This window comes from Vipera ursinii (genome assembly GCF_947247035.1).
Source record: "Vipera ursinii genome assembly, chromosome: 3".
NCBI classification, from domain to species: Eukaryota; Metazoa; Chordata; class Lepidosauria; order Squamata; family Viperidae; genus Vipera; species Vipera ursinii.
Window position 1 is genome coordinate 158969996 of NC_139516.1, and position 19961 is coordinate 158989956.

General features: G+C 40.7%; 1 protein-coding gene across 1 annotated transcript in view; it reads left to right on the forward strand.

Annotated features, from left to right (window-relative positions):
- LOC310637380 (cadherin-19-like) overlaps positions 1-17029 on the forward strand; it is an 87029-nt gene extending 70000 nt beyond the window's left edge. Inside the window, exons 10-12 of the mRNA XM_083357752.1 lie at positions 7315-7432; positions 15171-15422; positions 16286-17029. Of these exons, the coding sequence (XP_083213878.1) occupies positions 7315-7432; positions 15171-15422; positions 16286-16779 (864 nt within the window). The 3' untranslated portion in view covers positions 16780-17029. The remainder of the gene's footprint in view (positions 1-7314; positions 7433-15170; positions 15423-16285) is intronic.
- Positions 17030-19961: the final 2932 nt, after the last annotated feature.

The window sequence follows — 19961 nt, forward strand, 5'->3', positions numbered from 1 at the left end:
TCCCTTTCAAAAAATATCCTAAATATTATAAACAATAACAATTTAAGTCAACTATTTTAATGCATCTAATGGAGGAGCTTTCTGAATAAGTGAAAACCATGTTGAAAATTCACTTTATTGACCTCTCCCCCACATATATAAATAGCTTTCCTTCCCTGAATTACTGAGGGAAGAACAGATAAGAAAAATGCAATAATGCAAGAAAAAATGAATTGAATAAACACAATATTCAAATGCATAGAAGTCTATCAAAGAACTATCAGAACAATGTTTGGAATATATGTAGAATTCTCTAGAAATGGAGCATATCAAACTTCCATAATCAAATACTATTACAGAAAGCACCCCATTCATGTAGTACAGTAAGCTTCACTTCATGTTCACTGAAGAACATTATCAATCTCATCTGCCCAAAGGACACTATCTGAATCAAGTTGTTTTTCCTACCCCAGTACAAAAGGAAGATGTGGTCTCAGCAGCCACCTAAAACCTAGCCATCTTCTAAAATAGGGTCAGCTCCAGTATAGAAGAATTGATTCTATATAATTTGCTTTCTGTAAGCATAGGATGATTATTGTCTATGCTAGGGACTATGTAGCTAAGCTGACAGCACTCTGGATATTAGCCTATACTCCAAGGTTATTAGAGCTAGCTTTAGGCATGAACGAAACAATATGCTGCTTAGGGAGTTACAATCTGAGGGAGGGACTGAACATTTCAGATTCTTTTCCATTTATTACATTTTGTTATAGTATTATATACGAACATCTCCATATGTTTTAGATGATCCTCATTAATTACAGTATGCTTTATTTCTGCATGCATTCATGCTTTCTGATCAAAGAGGGCTGTTTCCCACTGAGCAATGAATTTATGATGTATCTTGGTGGTATTTTTTTCTCAAGTTCAGTTTTTTTGTTGTTCTACTTACTATGCAGAACCACTCTAGCTTTTCATATCTTAGGGTTTCACCATGTCTAAATCTAGGCCAAATGATGAGATTACATTATCCTTTCTTGCCAAATCAAGTAGCCAGACAGATTTATTTATTTTGGAAGTAGAAATAAAACATCCTTGAAAAACCTTCACTCTTTTCTGGAATTTAAAAACAATTCTGATCACATATTTTTAAAGTGTGGTTCTTTCATAATTCTCCTAATTATCTGCATGATGCATCTATTTGCTCTTTGCAGTGGTAGATATTAAAGCTAGGCCAATCATCCTGTCCAAACGCTTTTCCAAACTTCTGGGGACAATTTCTCCAAATTTGTCTGAGAATACCATTACTGAAAAAGCCTATTCATAGCTTTTCCACCATGATAACTTCTTTTAGGATTTACTGGAAGTGTGAGAAGAATAGAAGCTGATGTGAACTGATGGAGAGACAAGGGCAAAGTAAAGGACAACAGATACAGAGCCATCTCCTTGCTAAATCAGTGCAAAATTCTACTCTAACCATAAAGTGTTTCCAAATTTCTCTACTCTCTCAAAACAATTTTGAATGCAAATTGCCTTTTATCAGACTGAATGACAACTTGTAGAAATAAATGTGGGAAAATGTCTCTAGCCAGCATCAATAGGAATAGCCTTCCCTGAGTGTTAAATTACTATTGCAAACACATAGTCTGTTTAAGCAAATGTTAGGCAGGTGCCCAGTTGTCTTTTTCATTGCCTTGTAGATAATTTCAGTTTTCAGATTAATGAGGCTTGATACAACACAGTTCTTAGCAATTAGATTATGATCAGTAAGTGAACTACATATGCTGAGTTTCCAAAATATAGTGTATCTATATTACTTTTGCATTCTAAACCTTGATCCAAATATGATTAGTGCACTACTGTTGTTTTTAAAATTTGTTTTATGGCATATCCAATCATTTGTTACATTTAAGTAATTAATCTAACACCAAACTGAACACAATGTGAAATATCCAAGACTATAGACGAGTCTGCAAAGTGGGGACTTAACCTTCTTTCATCACCAATTTCCTGACTCAAACCCAGTTGTGTCATTATTTATTCAGTGTCATTAGGTAATGTAAGGACTTGCCCCAACTGGCCCTCTCAGAAAAGTACAACTCTTGACACCATGTGGTTAATCAAAAGAACCTTTAGTGAGAAACTGTGGTTGCAGTAAGGTCAAGAGGAATCTAATGTTCCCATACAAAGCACCAAGCTATTCTTCCCACTTTGAAACCCAACCTCCCTGACCAGTCCACCAGTAGACAAGACAGTGCCACTAGGTTTTTTTTTGTTTGTTTTGAGAATGTTGAGGTACAGAATAGATAACGGGTCATCCTCAAGGTATAGCAACCTTGGAGTCAAACTGGAACTGGCTGGGAGGGAATCCATTCCATCTCCAAAGATGATCCCCCTCCCTAATTCCCATGCAATTATGGCAAAATGAAAGCATGCAAAGAATGCTACCCTGGAACCTCCTCCTCCCTCCACCAGAATACCCAAAAAAGGGAACCTGACAGCTACTTTCAGTTAGATACCAAACAGACAATTTACTTTTTCTTCTTATATTGCCAGTAGACACTTTAATTCTGGGGAAAGATGCAAGGAAATCTGGCTGTTTACTAAGCAATTCCCTCTTCCTTTGGCTGTTAGATGCCAAATTAGGAGCGTGGAAAGCTGCCAGTGGTCCATCTAATCCTTGGTAGTTAATAATGGCTGGCTGCTGTTCTCTAAGGTTGCTGGGAAGATTTTTTTCCCCAGCTCGGTTTGGAGATGCCAGAAACTGAATCTGGGGTATTTTGCATGGAAATCACATATTCAGCCACTAAACTATGGTTCCACCTCAGGTTTAAGAAATAAGAAAAGTGCCAAAAATATCTTACTATGTACTTCTCTAGATGATTTTTCCCTTTTAATTCAGCCACAACATCAGAATTAATATTTTAGTAACTCATTGATTTTGCTGAATTCTGTCCCAAATGTGTTATAAATACATGTGCATACCAAATAGACAATAAATACTTCAATGCATGTTTAAATTTAACTGTATCTTGCTTTATGAAATAAAGCTTTCATAGGATCAGTTAAGATATAAGAGACAAAACAGTTCATGGTCCGATCACTTCCTTCTCCAACTGGACTTTCAGTTTGCCACCCCCTGCCGCTGGGAGGCAGAGCCGATTAGGTGGTTCCGCCCCAGGCGCCTGATGGACCCTGAAAGCTTTCAGATGGAGCTTGGGATATTCCCTGCCTCCATGGCCCACAACTTGGCCGAGGCCCTAGTTGAAGCCTGGGAGAGGGAGGCTTCTGGGGCCTTGGATCAAGTTGTGCCTTTGTGGCATCTGACCCGGCGCAGACCCCGGGTGGCCCCCTGGTTCACCAAGGGGCTCCGGGAGATGAAGCATCGGGAAAAACGCCTAGAGAGCTGTTGGAGGTCCAGCGGATCCGAATCTGATCGAACACAGCTAAGAACTTATCTTAAGTCTTACCTAGTGGCGATGGAACGGCAAAGCATGTTTACTTTTCCGCTCTCATTGCATCTGCAGATAATTGCCCAGCCGCCCTGTTTAGAGTGACCTGCTCCCTGTTTAACCAGGGACCGAGGGATGACCCCTTGCAGGGTAGGGCTGAGGAATTTGTACAGTATCTGCAGGACAAAATTTCTCAGATCCAGACTAGCTTGGACTCTGACTGGGTGGAGTCCGGTGGAGTGGAGGGGGCAGGTCTTGATGATACCATTTGGGGTGAGTTTGACCCTGTGACTCTGGATGATGTGGACAGGATTATGCATAAACTGAGCACTACCACTTGTTTACTGGACCCATGTCCCTCCTGGCTGGTTTTAGCCACCCGGGAGGTGACAGGGGGATGGCTCCAGGCAGTGGTCAATGCTTCTTTGACAGAGGGTGTCTTCCCCTCTGCCTTGAAAGAGGCAGTGGTGAGGCCCCTCCTCAAGAAGCCTGCTCTGGACCCATCCTTGTTGAACAACTACTGTCCTGTCTCCAACCTTCGCTTTGTAGCAAAGGTTGTCGAGAGTGTGGTGGCGCGTCAGTTCCCGCAATTCCTGGAGGAAGCGGACTATCTGGACCTGTACCAGTCCAGTTTCAGACCTGGTTACAGTATGGAAACAGCATTGATCGCACTGGTAGATGATTTCTGGCAGGCCCAGGACAGGGGTTGTTCCTCTGTCCTGGTCCTACTTGACCTCTCAGTGGCTTTTGATACCATCGATCATGGTATCTTGCTGTGACGGCTTGAGGGCTTGGGAGTGGGAGGCACTGTTTTACAGTGGTTCTCCTCCTAGCTCTTGGGACACTCATAGTTTGTATTGGCAGGGGGACAGAGATCTACCCCGAGGCCCCTCACTTGTGGAGTGCCTCAGGGGTTGGTTCTCTCCCCCCTCCTGTTTAACATCTATATGAAGCCACTGGGTGAGATCATCTGTGGCTTTGGGGTGAGGTATCACCAATATGTGGATGATACTCAGTTATTCATCTCCACCCCGAGCCAACCCAGTGATGCCCTTGACGTGATGTCCCAATGCCTGGAGGCGGTGCGGGTCTGAATGGGAAGGAACAGGCTCAGGCTCAACCCCTCCAAGACCAAATGGCTGTGGATACCAGCATCTCGTGTTGTCCAACTAGTTCCTTCTCTTTTAATGGGGAGAGGTATTGCCCCCCTCAGAAAGGGCTTGCAACTTGGGTGTCCTCCTGTATTCACGACTTAATTTGGAAGATCATTTAACGGCTGTGACCAGGCGGGCCTTCGCACAGGTTCGCCTAGTGCACCAGTTGCGTCCCTTTTTGGACCAAATTGCCCTATGCACGGTTACTCATGCCCTCGTCACCTCTCGCCTGGACTACTGCAATGCTCTTTATATGGGGCTGCCCTTGAAGAGCACCCAGACGCTTCAACTGGTGCAAAGTGCGGCCGTGCGGGTGCTCATGGGAGTATCTCCCATGTTACACCACTCCTGCACGAGCTGCATTGGCTACCGGTTGCCTTCCGGGTGCAATTCAAGGTGCTGGTAATAACCTTTAAAGCCCTGCATGGCTTAGGCCTGGGGTACTTGCGAGATCACCTTCTGCCATTGTCAACATCCCATCGCCCGGTTCGCTCCCACAGAGTCGGCCTCCTCAGGGTACCCTTGGCCAGACAATGCTGGCTGGCGACCCCCAGGGGGAGAGCCTTCTCTGTGGGTGCGCTGACCCTCTGGAACGAATTACCCCCGGAGCTGCAGATGACCCCTGACCTTTGGTCCTTCCGCCGTGACCTGAAGACTTGGTTGTTCCAACAAGTGGGTCTGGACTGACTATGGTTTTCTAATTAGGTTTTATTGGGTTTTTAATCATCACGTAATTATTGTATTTATTGTTTAATTCTTTTTTAAAAAAAAAATACCCTATGTTTTTTAATTTTTATTGTGAGCCGCCCTGAGTCCTCAGGGAGAAGGGCGGCATATAAATTTAAATAATAAATAAATAAGAAAATAAGTAAATGAATGAATGAATGAATGAATGAATGAATGAATGAATGAATGCCTGACATTTACTGTCTATAACTATCTATATTCTAATAGGTAAAACACTATCAAAACATGAGCACATAGAAAAGATTGGCACATCTTCATCCTCATTATTTAACCCTGAGAAATGGATGTTTGCTTCTCAGTGTGTGATTGCTGGTACAGGAATATATCAAAGGAAGAAAAAGTATGGAAAACATGCACCAACCATAAAACCTATGTTGTGTGTAAAATGTTTCTTTTATCACATCTTTAAAATTTAAAAAAAAATCTAAGTATGATTTTAAAAGTCAGTACTTTAGTGTAATGGATGGAAACTAATCAAGGAGAGAAGAACAATTAATCAGTGGAACGACTTGCCTCCAAAAGTTGTGGGTGTTCCAACACTGGAGATTAGACAACCATTTGTCTGAAGTGGCATAGGGTTTCCTGCTTGATCAAGAGATTGGACTAGAAGACCTATAAGGTTCCTTCCAACTCTGTTATTCTGTTATTCAACTATAGCAACAGGAAACACTGCTTAGAAAGTCCATGAGAGGAATGCTGAAACAGGGAAGTTGGACTGACACCTACTGCAATCCTGTTAGGCTGAATCAACAATTTCATTCATACAGAAGTCTAGTTGTAATTTGCTGATTCAGCCCCATGTCACTAATACGTAAATGCCTGGGTTCACAAAATATGCTATTCCAAAGCACATTTTTCCATGGGTGAACTAAATGTATATCACTGATGTAATCATAATATTTCTTTTAAGACAGTTACAACAAGAAACGTGCACTTCTTAATTACAATAGGACATGATGATAAAGACAAGGTGTTGCTTGTTTTTAAGGAAAAAAGAGGGAAAACAATTTTAAAACATTGAAATTAATGGAAATATGCCTCCATTTTCTGGTTTAAGTCAAACTAGGTTTTCTAATGCCAACTGGTCAAACATTAAGGGGTGTTTTAAAAAATTGAAGTGAAATGGGAAATTAAAGAATGTTTTCAAAATAGCGTATGAATCGGTAAACAACATCTACTGACAATAGTAGCAGATATTTATTTTTGCAATGGAAATGATGGCTTATTATGGCAATTGTAACATGACATGTTTATAAGATGTGAAATTTATCCCATTTTTAACGCAAACATGCTTATTTTTAATTTTTCTTACAAACTGTAATTTAGTTTGATATGTGTCAGTGGGGATTATCTTCCTTCTTTGAAAACACAGCTGAATGTTCTCATAATCAATCTATTACAATCGCAAAGAATCAACAATTCAGCACATGAAACTGTCACAATCTTGGGGTCATAGCTAGTATAATACATCATTTAAGTGATGCCAATGAGATTTGTGCACAGGAAAGAAATAGGTTTTTGGTATTGAAGGATGTGTTCAAACATAGAAAGTTATACTTTTCATCTTGAAAAACAAAGGGTAGAATACTTTATTCATTTCCTTTTCTTCTCCCTCTTTGCTGCTTATGAAAACTTGAGTTAACCTTTGCATTGCTGTTCTAAAAGTAATTTGCGTTACCTCAAGAATTTACTGCTTATCTTCTTCCAATCAATACAAAATCAAGTGGCATAATTGTGGGACATTTTTTTTATTGAAAAGTTTTAACATACATTTTATCTTTAACAACACTCCTAAGAGAGATTGAACTAAATAATGTGAGTTTGTAGCAGCAGTAAATACATTTCCTGCCCTTTGGAGACAAGCACAATAGTAACCTTGTTAATTGATCGAAATATATTGCCTGCGGTTGTGACCCTTTGAATTAAAAGCCAAGCAATAATCTTTGGCACTGAACACATTGTTTATTGATTTTTGTTTCTAGCTCATCCAAACGATCAGTGCAGTAGATAAAGATGATGCAATGGAAAACCATAATTTTTCATTCTATTTGATGGAAGAGAGCAAAAGCAATTCCAGTTTTGAACTTGAAGATAATGAAAGTAGGTATTAAACATGGTTTTGAGATATTTGAATTCACTTTAGATTAGAAACAGAAACTTTTATATCAAAGGGGTGTTTCACTTACTTAGAAAAATGGCCTCCAAGGTCATTACCCACAACGGGTTCTCCCTTCTGCTGATATATCAGCAGCTGTCATGGCTGAGGAATCACAGCCTGAGATACATTTCCTCAAAGGAAAAAAAAAAGTCCAATTGCCTTTTGGAAAATACCTTTGGGCAAGCATCAGCTGGATGACTGAGAATCTCCATAGATTCCTGAGGGCCATTAAAGATCCCTTCTCCATGCACTCTCTCTTGATAGTCCCTTGAAAACGTCTCTTCACTGTGAGCCAATTGAGTAGTCTGTCTTGGCTACTGTCCCTGGTAGCCTTTTTGCCTTTGGGGGTCACCATTGCCATGCATGTGTCCTTGGCAGTGACATTGCTGCTGGCTGTGGACATTCTTGTAGCCACGCTTATCTTGAGCACTGTTTTGCCCCAGAGTCGGTATGGCTATTGTGGTGGTCCTTAAGAGATGTGGGATGTCTTAGTGGACATCTAGTAATGTTAATAGCGGTGGTTTGGCTATGGGGGGTGGCCGATCTACCATGGTTCAGACCAGCCTTGGGTCTGATAGCACGGGGGGAGAACGGGGTGGCGTTGTCGCCGGGGCTCATGAGCGGGTCGTGGGATTATCAATTCCCACGACGGGGAATGGCAGCAGGCGGATAGACAGGGGGCCGTATCATTACCGGGAGGGCCGTCCCCGCTATTTGCAAGTGGTGAGGCGCTCCAACCCTCTGCTTCTTCCCCGAGATCCCAGGAGTGAGGATGTGCAGCCTCCTGAGCTCCGGCTGGTGTACCTGAATGCCAGGTCCATGGTTAATAAAGCTCCCCTCGTTAGGGATTTAGTTGAGGGTGAGCAGGCGGACCTGGCTTGCATCACGGAGACTTGGTTGGGCCCAGAGGGTGGGGTCCCTTTGGTTGACCTCTGCCCACCAGGCTTCCGTGTGCTACACCGGCCACGAGCTCATGGTAGGGGTGGGGGAGTGGCGGTTACCATTAGGGAGACCTTATGTCCGTGGGAGACCACCGTTTCTCAGATAGTCGGGTGTGAGTCTCTCTTTATGAGATTTGGTCCTGGGGCGCAGTTGGGCTTGCTGCTGGTGTACATTTCGCCTAGTCGCACAGCGGCAGCCCTGCCCGAGCTGCTCGATATCCTCTCGGGCTTGGTGGTTGAGTTTCCCAAACTTATAGTTTTGGGAGACTTCAATCTACCATCCCTGGGAGGTTCATCTGAGCTAGCTCAGGAGTTCATGGCTTCCATGGCGGCCATGGACCTGACGCAAGTAATTTCAGAGCCAACTCATGAGGGAGGCCACACCCTTGACCTGATTTTTTTTATCTAGACGGTGGTTGGATGATCTTGGTGGGGGCTCTCCATTTATTATGCCCCTGTCATGGACCGATCATAATCTCCTGCGGCTGGTCTTCCATTTTGCCACCCCCCGCCGTGGGGACACGGAGCCAATTAGATGGTACCGCCCCAGACGCTTAATGGATCCTGATAGATTCCAAGCGGCGCTGGGGTCCCCACCTGCCTCCATTGCTCACAGCTCGGCGGATGCCTTAGTGGAAGCCTGGGAAAGGGCAGCCACTGAGGCTCTTGACCGGGTTGTACCCTTGCGGCCCCTGACCCGGCACAGATCCCAGCGAGCTCCATGGTTTTCCGCAGAGCTCAGGGAGATGAAGCGTCGGAAACGGGGCCTAGAGAGCAGCTGGAGGTCTAGCTGATCCAAACCCGACCGGTTGCGGTTAAGAACCTATATTAGGTCTTATCTCGCAGCGATGAGGGTGGCGAGGTGCAATTACTTCTCCACCCTCATCGCGTCCGCAGATAACCGCCCGGCCGCCTTGTTTAGGGTGACTCGCTCGCTTCTTAATCAGGAGGTGAGGGAGGATCCCTTACAGGGTCATGCCGAGGAATTTAGTCAACATCTGACGGATAAAATCGCTCGGATTCGGACCGGTTTGGACTCCAGCTGGGCAGAGTCTGGCGATCAGGACACGGGCGGTCCTGTCAATGTTATTTGGGAGGAGTTTGATTCTGTGACCCCTGATGAAGTGGACAGGATTATGGGGAAGCTGAGTTCCACCACATGTTTATTGGATCCGTGCCCTTCTTGGCTGGTTTATGCAGCTAGGGAGAGGACACGAGGCTGGCTCCAGGCGGTTATATCTGCTTCTTTGAGTGAGGGTTATTTCCCCACCGTCTTGAAGGAGGTGAGACCTCTCCTCAAGAAGCCTGCCCTGGACCCAGCTGTATTGAACAACTTTCGTCCAGTCTCCAACCTTCGCTTTCTTGCGAAGGTTGTTGAGAGTGTGGTGGCGCATCAGCTCCCTTTGGTCCTGGATGAAGCGGATTATCTGGACCCTTACCAATCGGGTTTCAGGCCCGGGCACAGCACGGAGACAGCATTGGTCGCTCTGGTGAATGATCTCTGGAGGGCTCGGGATAGGGGATATTCCTCTGTCCTAGTCCTATTAGACCTCTCGGCGGCTTTCGATACCATCGACCATGGTATCTTGCTGCGGCGTCTCAGGGGATTGGGAGTGGGAGGCACAGTTTTTCAGTGGTTCTCCTCCTATCTCCTGGGACTCTCACAGTCGGTGTTGGCAGGGGGGCAGAGGTCGACCCCTAGGACTCTCGCTTGTGGAGTTCCTCAGGGGTCGGTCCTCTCGCCCCTCCTGTTCAACATCTATATGAAACCGCTGGGTGAGATCATTCGTGGTTTTGGAGTTGGGTATCATCAATATGCCGATGATACCCAACTTTTTATTTCAACCCCAAACCACCCCAGTGATGCCCTCGCTGTGATGTCCCGTTGCCTGGAGGCGGTTCGGGTCTGGATGGGGAGGAACAGACTTCAACTCAACCCTGTCAAGACTGAGTGGCTGTACATTCCGGCATCCCGGGACATTCAAAACGTTCCATCTCTTTCTATGGGGGGTGAGCTCTTACCCCCCGTGGATAGGGCTCGCAACCTGGGAGTCCTCCTAGATTCACGGCTCACCCTGGAAGATCATATAGTGGCCGTGACTAGGGGGGCTTTCGCCCAGGTTCGCCTGGTGCGCCAGTTGCGACCCTATCTGAACCGGGATGCCCTGTGTACGGTCACTCATGCGCTCGTGACCTCTCGCCTTGACTACTGTAATGCTCTCTACATGGGGCTTCCGTTGAAGACCACTCGGAGGCTCCAACTGGTACAGAATGCGGCCGCGAGAGTTGTCTTGGGAGTTTCCCGGTACTCCCATGTTACACCTTTGCTCCCCGAGCTGCATTGGTTACCAGTTGTCTTTCGGGTGAGGTTCAAGGTTTTGGTTACGATCTTTAAGTCCTTACATGGCATGGGTCCGGGATACCTCAGGGACCACCTGCTGCCGGCATCAACTCCCCTCTGCCCTGTGCGTTCCCACAGAGAAGGCCTCCTCAGGGTGCCGCCAGTCAAGGAATGCCGACTGGTGGCCCCCAGGGGGAGGGCCTTCTCTGTGGGCGCTCCGGCATTATGGAACCAACTGCCGGTGGAGCTCCGGACGGCATCAGACCTCCGAACTTTCCGTCGGGGCCTGAAGACCCACCTATTTGAAATGGCTGGTCTGGCCTGACAGGGGATTATGGGTTTTAATTCGTCGTTTTAGATTTGTATTACTGTTTTTAACTGGGCATGGGTTTAATCTTTTTTAATTTTTGTATTGTCTTTTTTTATATATGCCCTGTGAACCGCCCTGAGTCCTTACCAAGGAGAAGGGCGGTATACAAATTAAATAAAACTTAAACTTAAACTTAATAATAGTGTCTTCTGTTAATAAACCTCAGAGTTTCAATGAGGTCTTTAAAAATGGTGTTCAAGGGTCCAATGATCTATTTTGAGAGATTGTCCACATCATGGTAAATTCTCATTACCTAAAATAATTATCCAGAGGTTAGAAGATCATCAGAGGTGCTATACATTTACAAGCTGACTTGAGTTATTGAAAGAGCTTTGGGTGGAAAATGCTGAGAAGTGTGATTGATAGTGAAAACAGACAACCACACAAGAAATTATCTAGGGAAGAATTACAGGTGACAAGAGAAAGTACCAGCTCTCCCAATATTTTTCCTCTGGTTTTTTATAACCAACATTCTATCTTCTATTCCCCAAATTTATTTGCACTATTTTCTCTAAGCTCTAGGTCATCTCTACTATAAAGTCATAAACTCTGCTCAGTTTTGTTATCCATTGCTTTAAAGTACAAGACTATAATCCCCTGAGGAATTCCTAGCTAAGAAATATCTGTTTTCTCCTGTATTGCTGGGATATTTTTTTTAAACAGAGGTCGAATCTTTGTGACTGGGTCATATATGACTTAAGATACTGGTCAAGCTGGATACATGATCTCTGGCTTTCTAAACAGCATCTATTATTAGGCATATTCTTTTAGTAAGCAAGGGTGCAGATAAGTCAGTGATAGTAAGTTTAGAGCATACAGGTTTCCTACAATACATAAAGAAGCTTACATTATCTACAAGCTGAAGTAATTACCACTAGTAGAAATAACTTTACTTGATCTGAAGCCAACTATAAACCCTCCCAAAATAATTTTTGTGGTACTTTGTACTTTCCTCTGCTAGACATAATCCTTTCATTCATCCTTGGGGTTTTTTTCCCCTGTCCTTTGGCATTGCCTTTTTTTCTCTGCTGGCTCTTCTCAAGAGATAACTTTCCCGCAAGATTAAAGAATGCTTTCTAAAAAAGGAATTTTGCCTACTGGTGAATCAGATTACTGATCTGCAACACTGAGCCATGGTGGTGCAGTGGTTAGAATGCAGTACTGCAGGCTAACTCAAAGCTCACTCCAGTAATTCTATTCTGTACAGCTCAAAGTTGACTGAGCCTTCCAGCCTTCCGAGGTCAGTAAAATGAGAACCCAGATGGTTGGGGGAAATATGCTGAGTTTGTAAACCATTTAGAGAGGGCTGTAAAGCACTATGAAATGGTATATGTCTAAGTGCTATTGCTATATGAATATTATGTTCATAATCTTTGATATGTAGTATATGAGCAGCTGACAGAAAATATAACTCTCATCACTATTATAATTTTGATTAGTAAAGCTATCCTATAGAAAATGCCCTATAAATCTATTTAGCTATGAAAAGTTTTGGGGCAAGGCACACACCTAAAATTCAAGCTAGGGCAGGGGGAGTGGGGGGTGGAGCTGCCCCATATGCTCTGTACCCGCTTACCATTGCAGCCAGGCCTCCTATTAATTGATGGAATCCGTAGCTCAGTTCTTGGCTGCAGAGGCCTTTCTGGAAGGCCTCTGACAGCAAAATGTAGGTCAGGGGATGCTGCATGAATCAATCCAGAACTCCATTCTCAGCTGCAGAGGCATTTCCTTTGGTCGCAGAAGTCAGCCAGCTGGATGGGGCTGTTGGTGCCAGGTGCCTCTTTTGGAGGCAAAAAAAGGCCAGGTCTTATTTTCAGGGAAACATGGTATATAAAATATGAAGGACAAAGAGTTGTAGTCTGTTACATTTACTTTCTTTTTATAGAAAAAAAATCTACACAAGAATGGCTGAAAAGTTATTAAGTTATTAAGATATTCTTGTAATCACTGAAAAGTATGATTGATTAGACTCTTATTTTAAGAGCTATTTTATAAATCTGTGGGTCAGGTTCCTTTTTTAAAAAAATGCATAGAAACCTATTTGATAGGTTCCTAGTTGCTTTCAAAATATAGCAAATTTTCATATTAAAGATCTTCCTATTATCTGGTAAAGCTGCCAAGTGCTGAGCGATGTTAGGAAAGCAGATAGAAAAGCAAAGAGGCTGAATTTAAAATGAAGCAAAGGTGTAATATTAATAAATGCTTAAACTGTATTTGCTAAAATGAAATTAAGGAGAAGGAAATGGAATTCATAATTATACAAGTTTTTTTAGTTCGTTGGTAATGATGTCATTATGTGGACGGCTTTTCTGTGCTGTGGTGATACGCAACATTTATATGGGTTCTGAAAGCTGAAAAGGAATATTATAAAAGAAATACCAATTTTAAAAAAAAAATCTGAAGGGAAAACCTAAGTTGAACAACTGATAAAATTTGCAGCAAAGAAGATCACTAAAGGTAGCCTGAAGAGGCTTAGAAGAAGAGCCATTTCAAATTTAGCTAAAGTGTGCATTGCTCATATTTACTTTGCTAATTATATGAAAGTTCTGGCTAACTGAATAAATCAATAAATCTAACTTCTGAAAAGCTCATGGTGGTGTAAATAAGAAGTGACCTATTCACCTTTGGACTTGATTAAAATGTCCCATAACAAAATATGGTATCTCACACCCATCCTATTTAAGTATGATTTCCTAAAGGACTATTGATATTATATGGGTAAAATGCGTACTTTGTTATTTATATGTAGCCCTGATTTGGGCTTTTAGTTAATATACACCAGTAATAAGCACACCAGTAAATCCTCTAAGTTCAGCGGTTAGTGTTGCCATTGTGCATGATAGCATCCTGCATACTTCATTACTTGTAACCTATGTACAGTACATGTCCAAATATTGCTTCATAGCCGTGCAGCAATAATATGATTTATCAAGGCACTTCATGTTGTTTTTGGGCCTCCTCCATCTTGTATAGAAGCCAAATGAGGCAGACAGAGTAATGGAAAAGGAATGGAAGATTCACTTTGTTCTTTAGAAACAAAACACAATTGTGTTATTGAACAAAGCAGCTTTGAAGGAGTACTTTGCTCTAAGTACTGTCTTTTAAAGTCTGCATAGATTTATTAGTGTTATGCCATTTTATAAGTTACCCCAGGTACTCATAAATAAATATAATATTCAAGTCCAGTTTAAAGCATTTTCAAAAGCATATTTTTAAAATAGTAATAAAACATAAAATTTTAAGCTCAGAAATTCAGGCTTAACAAAGATATCATATGCTTAAAAATGTCTATATGAAATTCTATGTATTCATCAAAAACAATGGTGACACCAACGACAGTGTCAGATATTGTGGGAAATAATGTAATAATTGCAAAAAGAAATATTTTATACAATTCCTCTTCCCAGAGAAAGTCTAGAACTGTTAGATACCACAGAAACAAAAAAATCTGGTTTTTGTTATATCTTTTATTTTTTTACTATCAATGTATTGTTAGAATTTATTAGAATACAAATTTACATTTTTGTTCAGTTTGAAAAGTTTAAAAAATGACATTCCAAATTTTGGAATTGTTAAGGTAAAGGTAAAGGTAAAGGTAAAGGTTCCCCTGCACATGCGTGCTAGTCGTTTCCAACTCTAGGGGCCGGTGCTCATCTCCGTTTCATAGCCGAAGAGCCAGCGCTTGTCCGAGGACGTCTCCGTGGTCATGTGGCCGGCATGACTAAACGCCAAAGGCGCACGGAACACTGTTACCTTCCCACCGTAGTGGTCCCTATTTTTCTACTTGCATTTTTACGTGCTTTCAAACTGCTAGGTTGGCAGAAGCTGGGACGAGTAACAGGCGCTCACTCTGTTACGCGGCACTCGGGATTCGACCCGCCAAACTGCCGACCTTCTGATCGACAAGCTCAGCGTCCTAACCCACTGAGCCACCGCGTCCCTTCGTGGAATTGTTATTTTGCACAAAAACTGATTTGTTCATAAACAGATTGTTTTTTTTTGTTTTTTGTTTAATTATTATTTTACAGATAACACTGCCAAGATCCTTACTACAAGAAGTCGATTCCGTCATTCTGAACAATTTCTTTATCCCTTGACCATACTAATTGTGGACAATGGAATCCCTGCTCTCACTGGCACCAGCACTTTGACCGTCACTGTGTGTGATTGTAATGAAGAAGTTAGCCTTTTGTCCTGTAGATATGGAGCATTCCTGATTTCAATGGGGATTAGTGTACAAGCTTTAGTTGCTATTGTGGCTTGCCTACTTATAATATTAGGTAATTTTTTCCCTTCTGTTTTATGCAAAATACATCACTGCTACTTTTTTACTGATTAGACCAGGGGTAGGCAACCTTGGCTCTTTTATGACTCGTGGACTTCAACTCCCAGAATTCCTGAGCCAGCTGGCTGGCTCAGAAATTCTGGGAGTTGAAGTCCACGAGTCATAAAAGAGCCAAGGTTGCCTGCCCCTGGATTAGACCATGCTGCTTACTTTGGTAGATGATAAAATTATGGCTTGAAGCCAGAATATGATAAAATAAATTAAACCTCTGAGCTTTTCTGCCCCTTTTTCTTATTAGTCTCCTGTGCCCACCCCCACCCCCAAAACACCCCATCCTGTGGAGAATAAGCAGGATGGCTGTGAGACTGGAAGAAAGAGAGAAGGAAAAATTGTAGAAAACTGGTGGAGAAAGATAGATTTTGCCCAAAACACTCCACAATGACCTTGGTTTGATTTTCTGAATTTGACCTCTTCGCTCATCTCTTCCCCAGCTAACTCAAAATGTTCACCACTGTCCACAGTTCATTAAAGCTCATTTCAGTGGACACTGGGGGCTGGTCATGAAAAAAAAAAAGAAATGGAAAGTCAATGTTAATCTCCTTTGTGCTACAGAAGGATATCTAGCTTCAATATAATGTATCAATTATTTTTAGACATTTTCATCAGTCACACTACTTAATCTAAACAGCTGTTTGCATATTACTTAGATTATCAGTTGACACCTAAAATATGGCCTCATTCCATCACAGACACAATTTAACTAATCACATAGCTAGCTAGGATTTGCATGTTTATTCTTTGCAGAGTTACCAAATATTTGTTAATCTTTTTCTTCTGTTTTATTTCCTTGCTTGCCAGTATTTGTTTTAGCAGTTGTGGCTTTGAAGCACCAAACAAAGCCAACAGCATTTCACGAGAAAGGAGAAATATTCAGAGAGAATATTTTCAAGTATGATGATGAAGGAGGTGGAGAACAGGACACTGAGGCTTTTGATATTTCTGCACTGAGACCACAAACTGTTCTGCGACAACACAAGCCACGAAGAAATATTACAACAGAAATCCAGAGTCTTTACAGGCAATCTCTTCAAGTTGGTCCTGAAAGTGCAATATTCCGGGAATTCATCAATCAAAAGCTAGAAGAAGCCAATTGTGACCCAAATGTTCCTCCTTATGATTCCCTCCAGATTTTTGCTTTTGAAGGAACGGGTTCATTGGCTGGCTCCCTTAGTTCATTGGAATCAAACTCAGCAGGATCACTTATGGATGACAATTATGATTACCTTGTTGAACTAAGACTTCAAGTCAAAAGTTCAGGAAGCAAGAATAACTGCAGTTTGGTAGAATGTTGAAGTGTTAAGAAGTGCTAATATCAAAAGAATGGGAAAGAATTGGAAGGGTGATTAGGATAATCTGAAAAATCAGAAGACAAAGAAATTGATGGCTCTGTCAAGCACTGTTAAATTCAGCACAAATCTTATTGCTGACACATCCTTTTCTTATTATCACAATTGGGGGAAAAATGTCAGCACATGGGAATAAGAGATCCACTACATACAGTCTTAAAAAGGAGATTCTGAAATAAATAACAAATTGTGCTACTCTCAGATTATCTTTTGGGCCTTAGCAGGCACAGAGATATTTTATTTTTCAAAATAAATCATGAGTAGAAACTGTATTCTCTAAGAAAGTTTTCAGCAAAAGAAAGACATTAGAGTGAAGAATTTTAATTTTTGAACTATTTACAAAACTGTAGATATATTGACTATAGTTTAATTATCATCATAGTAAACTAATATATGCACACACACTTTGTTTTATAATATAAATGCAATTATTTGGAATTATATATGTATGAATTTAGAAATATGAACAATACTGTGGGTGAACGAGAAACCTGGAGGAAGATCAAAATAATATTCCCAACTCAAACTTTCTATAGTTTCCTATCGTTCCCTTACGTCTCATAGCTTTTTCCCCAGATAAATTAACCAATTTACTATTATACATAAATTAGCATTTGATTGTTTCTTATGTCTCTGCATATTCTTTAGAATATAAATTATTCTATTTTTCTAAAACACACTAGAATAAAAGCATGATTTGTTAATAAATTTTGTGGGATCACTGCACTGGAATTAGAGATTGAACAGTTGCAAGATATTATTTGAATTTGTGATTCAAGAATCAGGTAAAATAAGTTATTCAAACTTGTTTAAGTTTTAATATTTGATTAAATTTTAAAAGATTGACTATGAAGTATTATGGGAAAATATTAAAATATTTGTGACTGCTACTCTTGGTAAAATAGGATGAAAATAGAAAAAAATGTAGCACCTATATAGGATGTTAACTAAAGTGCTACTTACGTAGCTTCAAGAATTCCACCATAATCAAATTTTAAAATATTCTCTGCATTTCCTTTAAAGCAGCAATAGGTTTAGAGAAAAAAGACTAAAACAGTCTTTAGGTTGTCAGCAAAAAGCCTACATTGAATTGAACTGAACCACTGCAGAGAAAGAAAGAAAGAAAGAAAGAAAGAAAGAAAGAAAGAAAGAAAGAAAGAAAGGAAGGAAGGAAGGAAGGAAGGAAGGAAGGAAGGAAGGAAGGAAGGAAGGAAGGAAGGAAGGAAGGAAGGAAGGAAAGGAAGGAAGGAAAGAAAGAAAGAAAGAAAGAAAGAAAGAACGAAAGAAAGAAATAAAGAAAGAAAGAAAGAAAGAAAGAAAGAAAGAAAGAAAAACTTTTGGTAAAGATTAAAGAGTTCACCATCTGGACTTATGACCTACAAGTTTATTGGCTTGCCTTATTGTCAAGGTTAGCCATGCTTAAACTGTTTATGGAACAATTTAAAAGCATTTGTGAGAAGCAAGTGCATTAAGAGTTCTTTGTATATGATACAATACTATATAAAGGAATACTCGATTATACGTAATAGACTAAAAAGCAAGCACTTTATCTCAAGACTCATTTATTTGCTGAAAACTCACTCTCAGGCAAAAAGAAAAAGAAAAACAGCCTTTTTGTCCTGTTTAATATTTTGAAGGGATGGTGGGGAGAATGCAAAAGAATATAAGGGAAACTAAAAAAGCAGAAGAATTGCAGAGATTGTCTTACCATTCAAATACAGTTATTTTATAGTTAAGGAATTATATGAATCTGAGGAAGAGGTGATAACAGAGAGAGAGCAAACCAAGCAAAATAAACTCCAGGCAGACCTACAGGGAAAAAAAATCTAATTGAAAAGTAAGAAACAAACAATAAAATAATATTCCCCCAAATATTCTGATACAGGGTTGATGAAGGAGATAAAACTCAATGACTCATATCAATATTGGATCCCATGACATCATTCAGGTCCCATGAGATCATTCTGCAACAATGTTTAAGCATGGAACATAAGCTGATTCTTCAAATCTTCTTTGAACTGTGAAACAATTTAAATCATCTAATCAGTTAAATTTTTTAGAGAGATTCAATTTGAAGGGATAATCTTATAGAATCTCAAAACCTTAATAGTCAAGGTTTTGAAAATCCATTTAGAAGTTTATTGATTTCTCACTGGCAGAAATCTGAAAAAGTTAAAATTGAGCAATTTCAAAAATAAAGCATTTTTCACTTTAATTGCCCTAAACAGCTTGTCTTACAGTCTATAAAAGCAAATGCTATTCACATTTACTGTAGCCCTTCCGTTCTTAAAAATGATTGATTTCCCAGTGTTATTTTATTTTTACTATAGAATATAAAATTAGCTTCAGCAATCAATTTCATTATCAGAATATTAAAAGAACCTTTTAAAATGCTAACATAAAATTTTATGTATAAAATTAGTTAATGTTAATAATGTTAATACAAGGCATTAATGTTAATCTAGCTCTTTAGGAAATGATCCCATCCATTACATCTCTCCAAAAGTAAATTAAATGTTCTTATTGTATTGTTTGTTTGCACAGTCTCTAGACAGAATAAAATTGTCCAAAATGAAAAATATTGACTATCTCTAACGTTAGATGAGTCAGACCATGTATAAGGTACAGTACAAAACATCTTGGTTAAGGGACCAGGTAAACTACATATGAACATTTAGTATTTTTTGAGAATATCAAAAGAAGCTGGTGATACTCAGCCACAAATCATTACCAATCAAGCTGCAATTTCATGAACACTGGATGGACTGTTTTATTTTTCAAGCAAATAAAAAAATGTCAACTGAATGTAAGTTAAATCTAGATAATCCTGGCAAATTGATATGGAGTGTTGTAAGCACTAGTTGGCAACCTGTGGTTTTCCAATTGTTCTGAAATCGAGCCCCACAGGGCTGCTGATCGAAGATAATCCTGTCATTCAATGACATGTGGAGGTTGCCCACTTTTGTGCACTGTGGAGAAACCTACTTATATTAGATCTCACAGGTGATTGCTTGTATATCCTCCCAATTGAGGTCAATTTATTAAATGTGTGTGTGAAAAAACAAACTCAACATTATTAGGACAGAAATGTTATACAGAGAGGGAAACCTAGAAAAGGCTATTGAGTC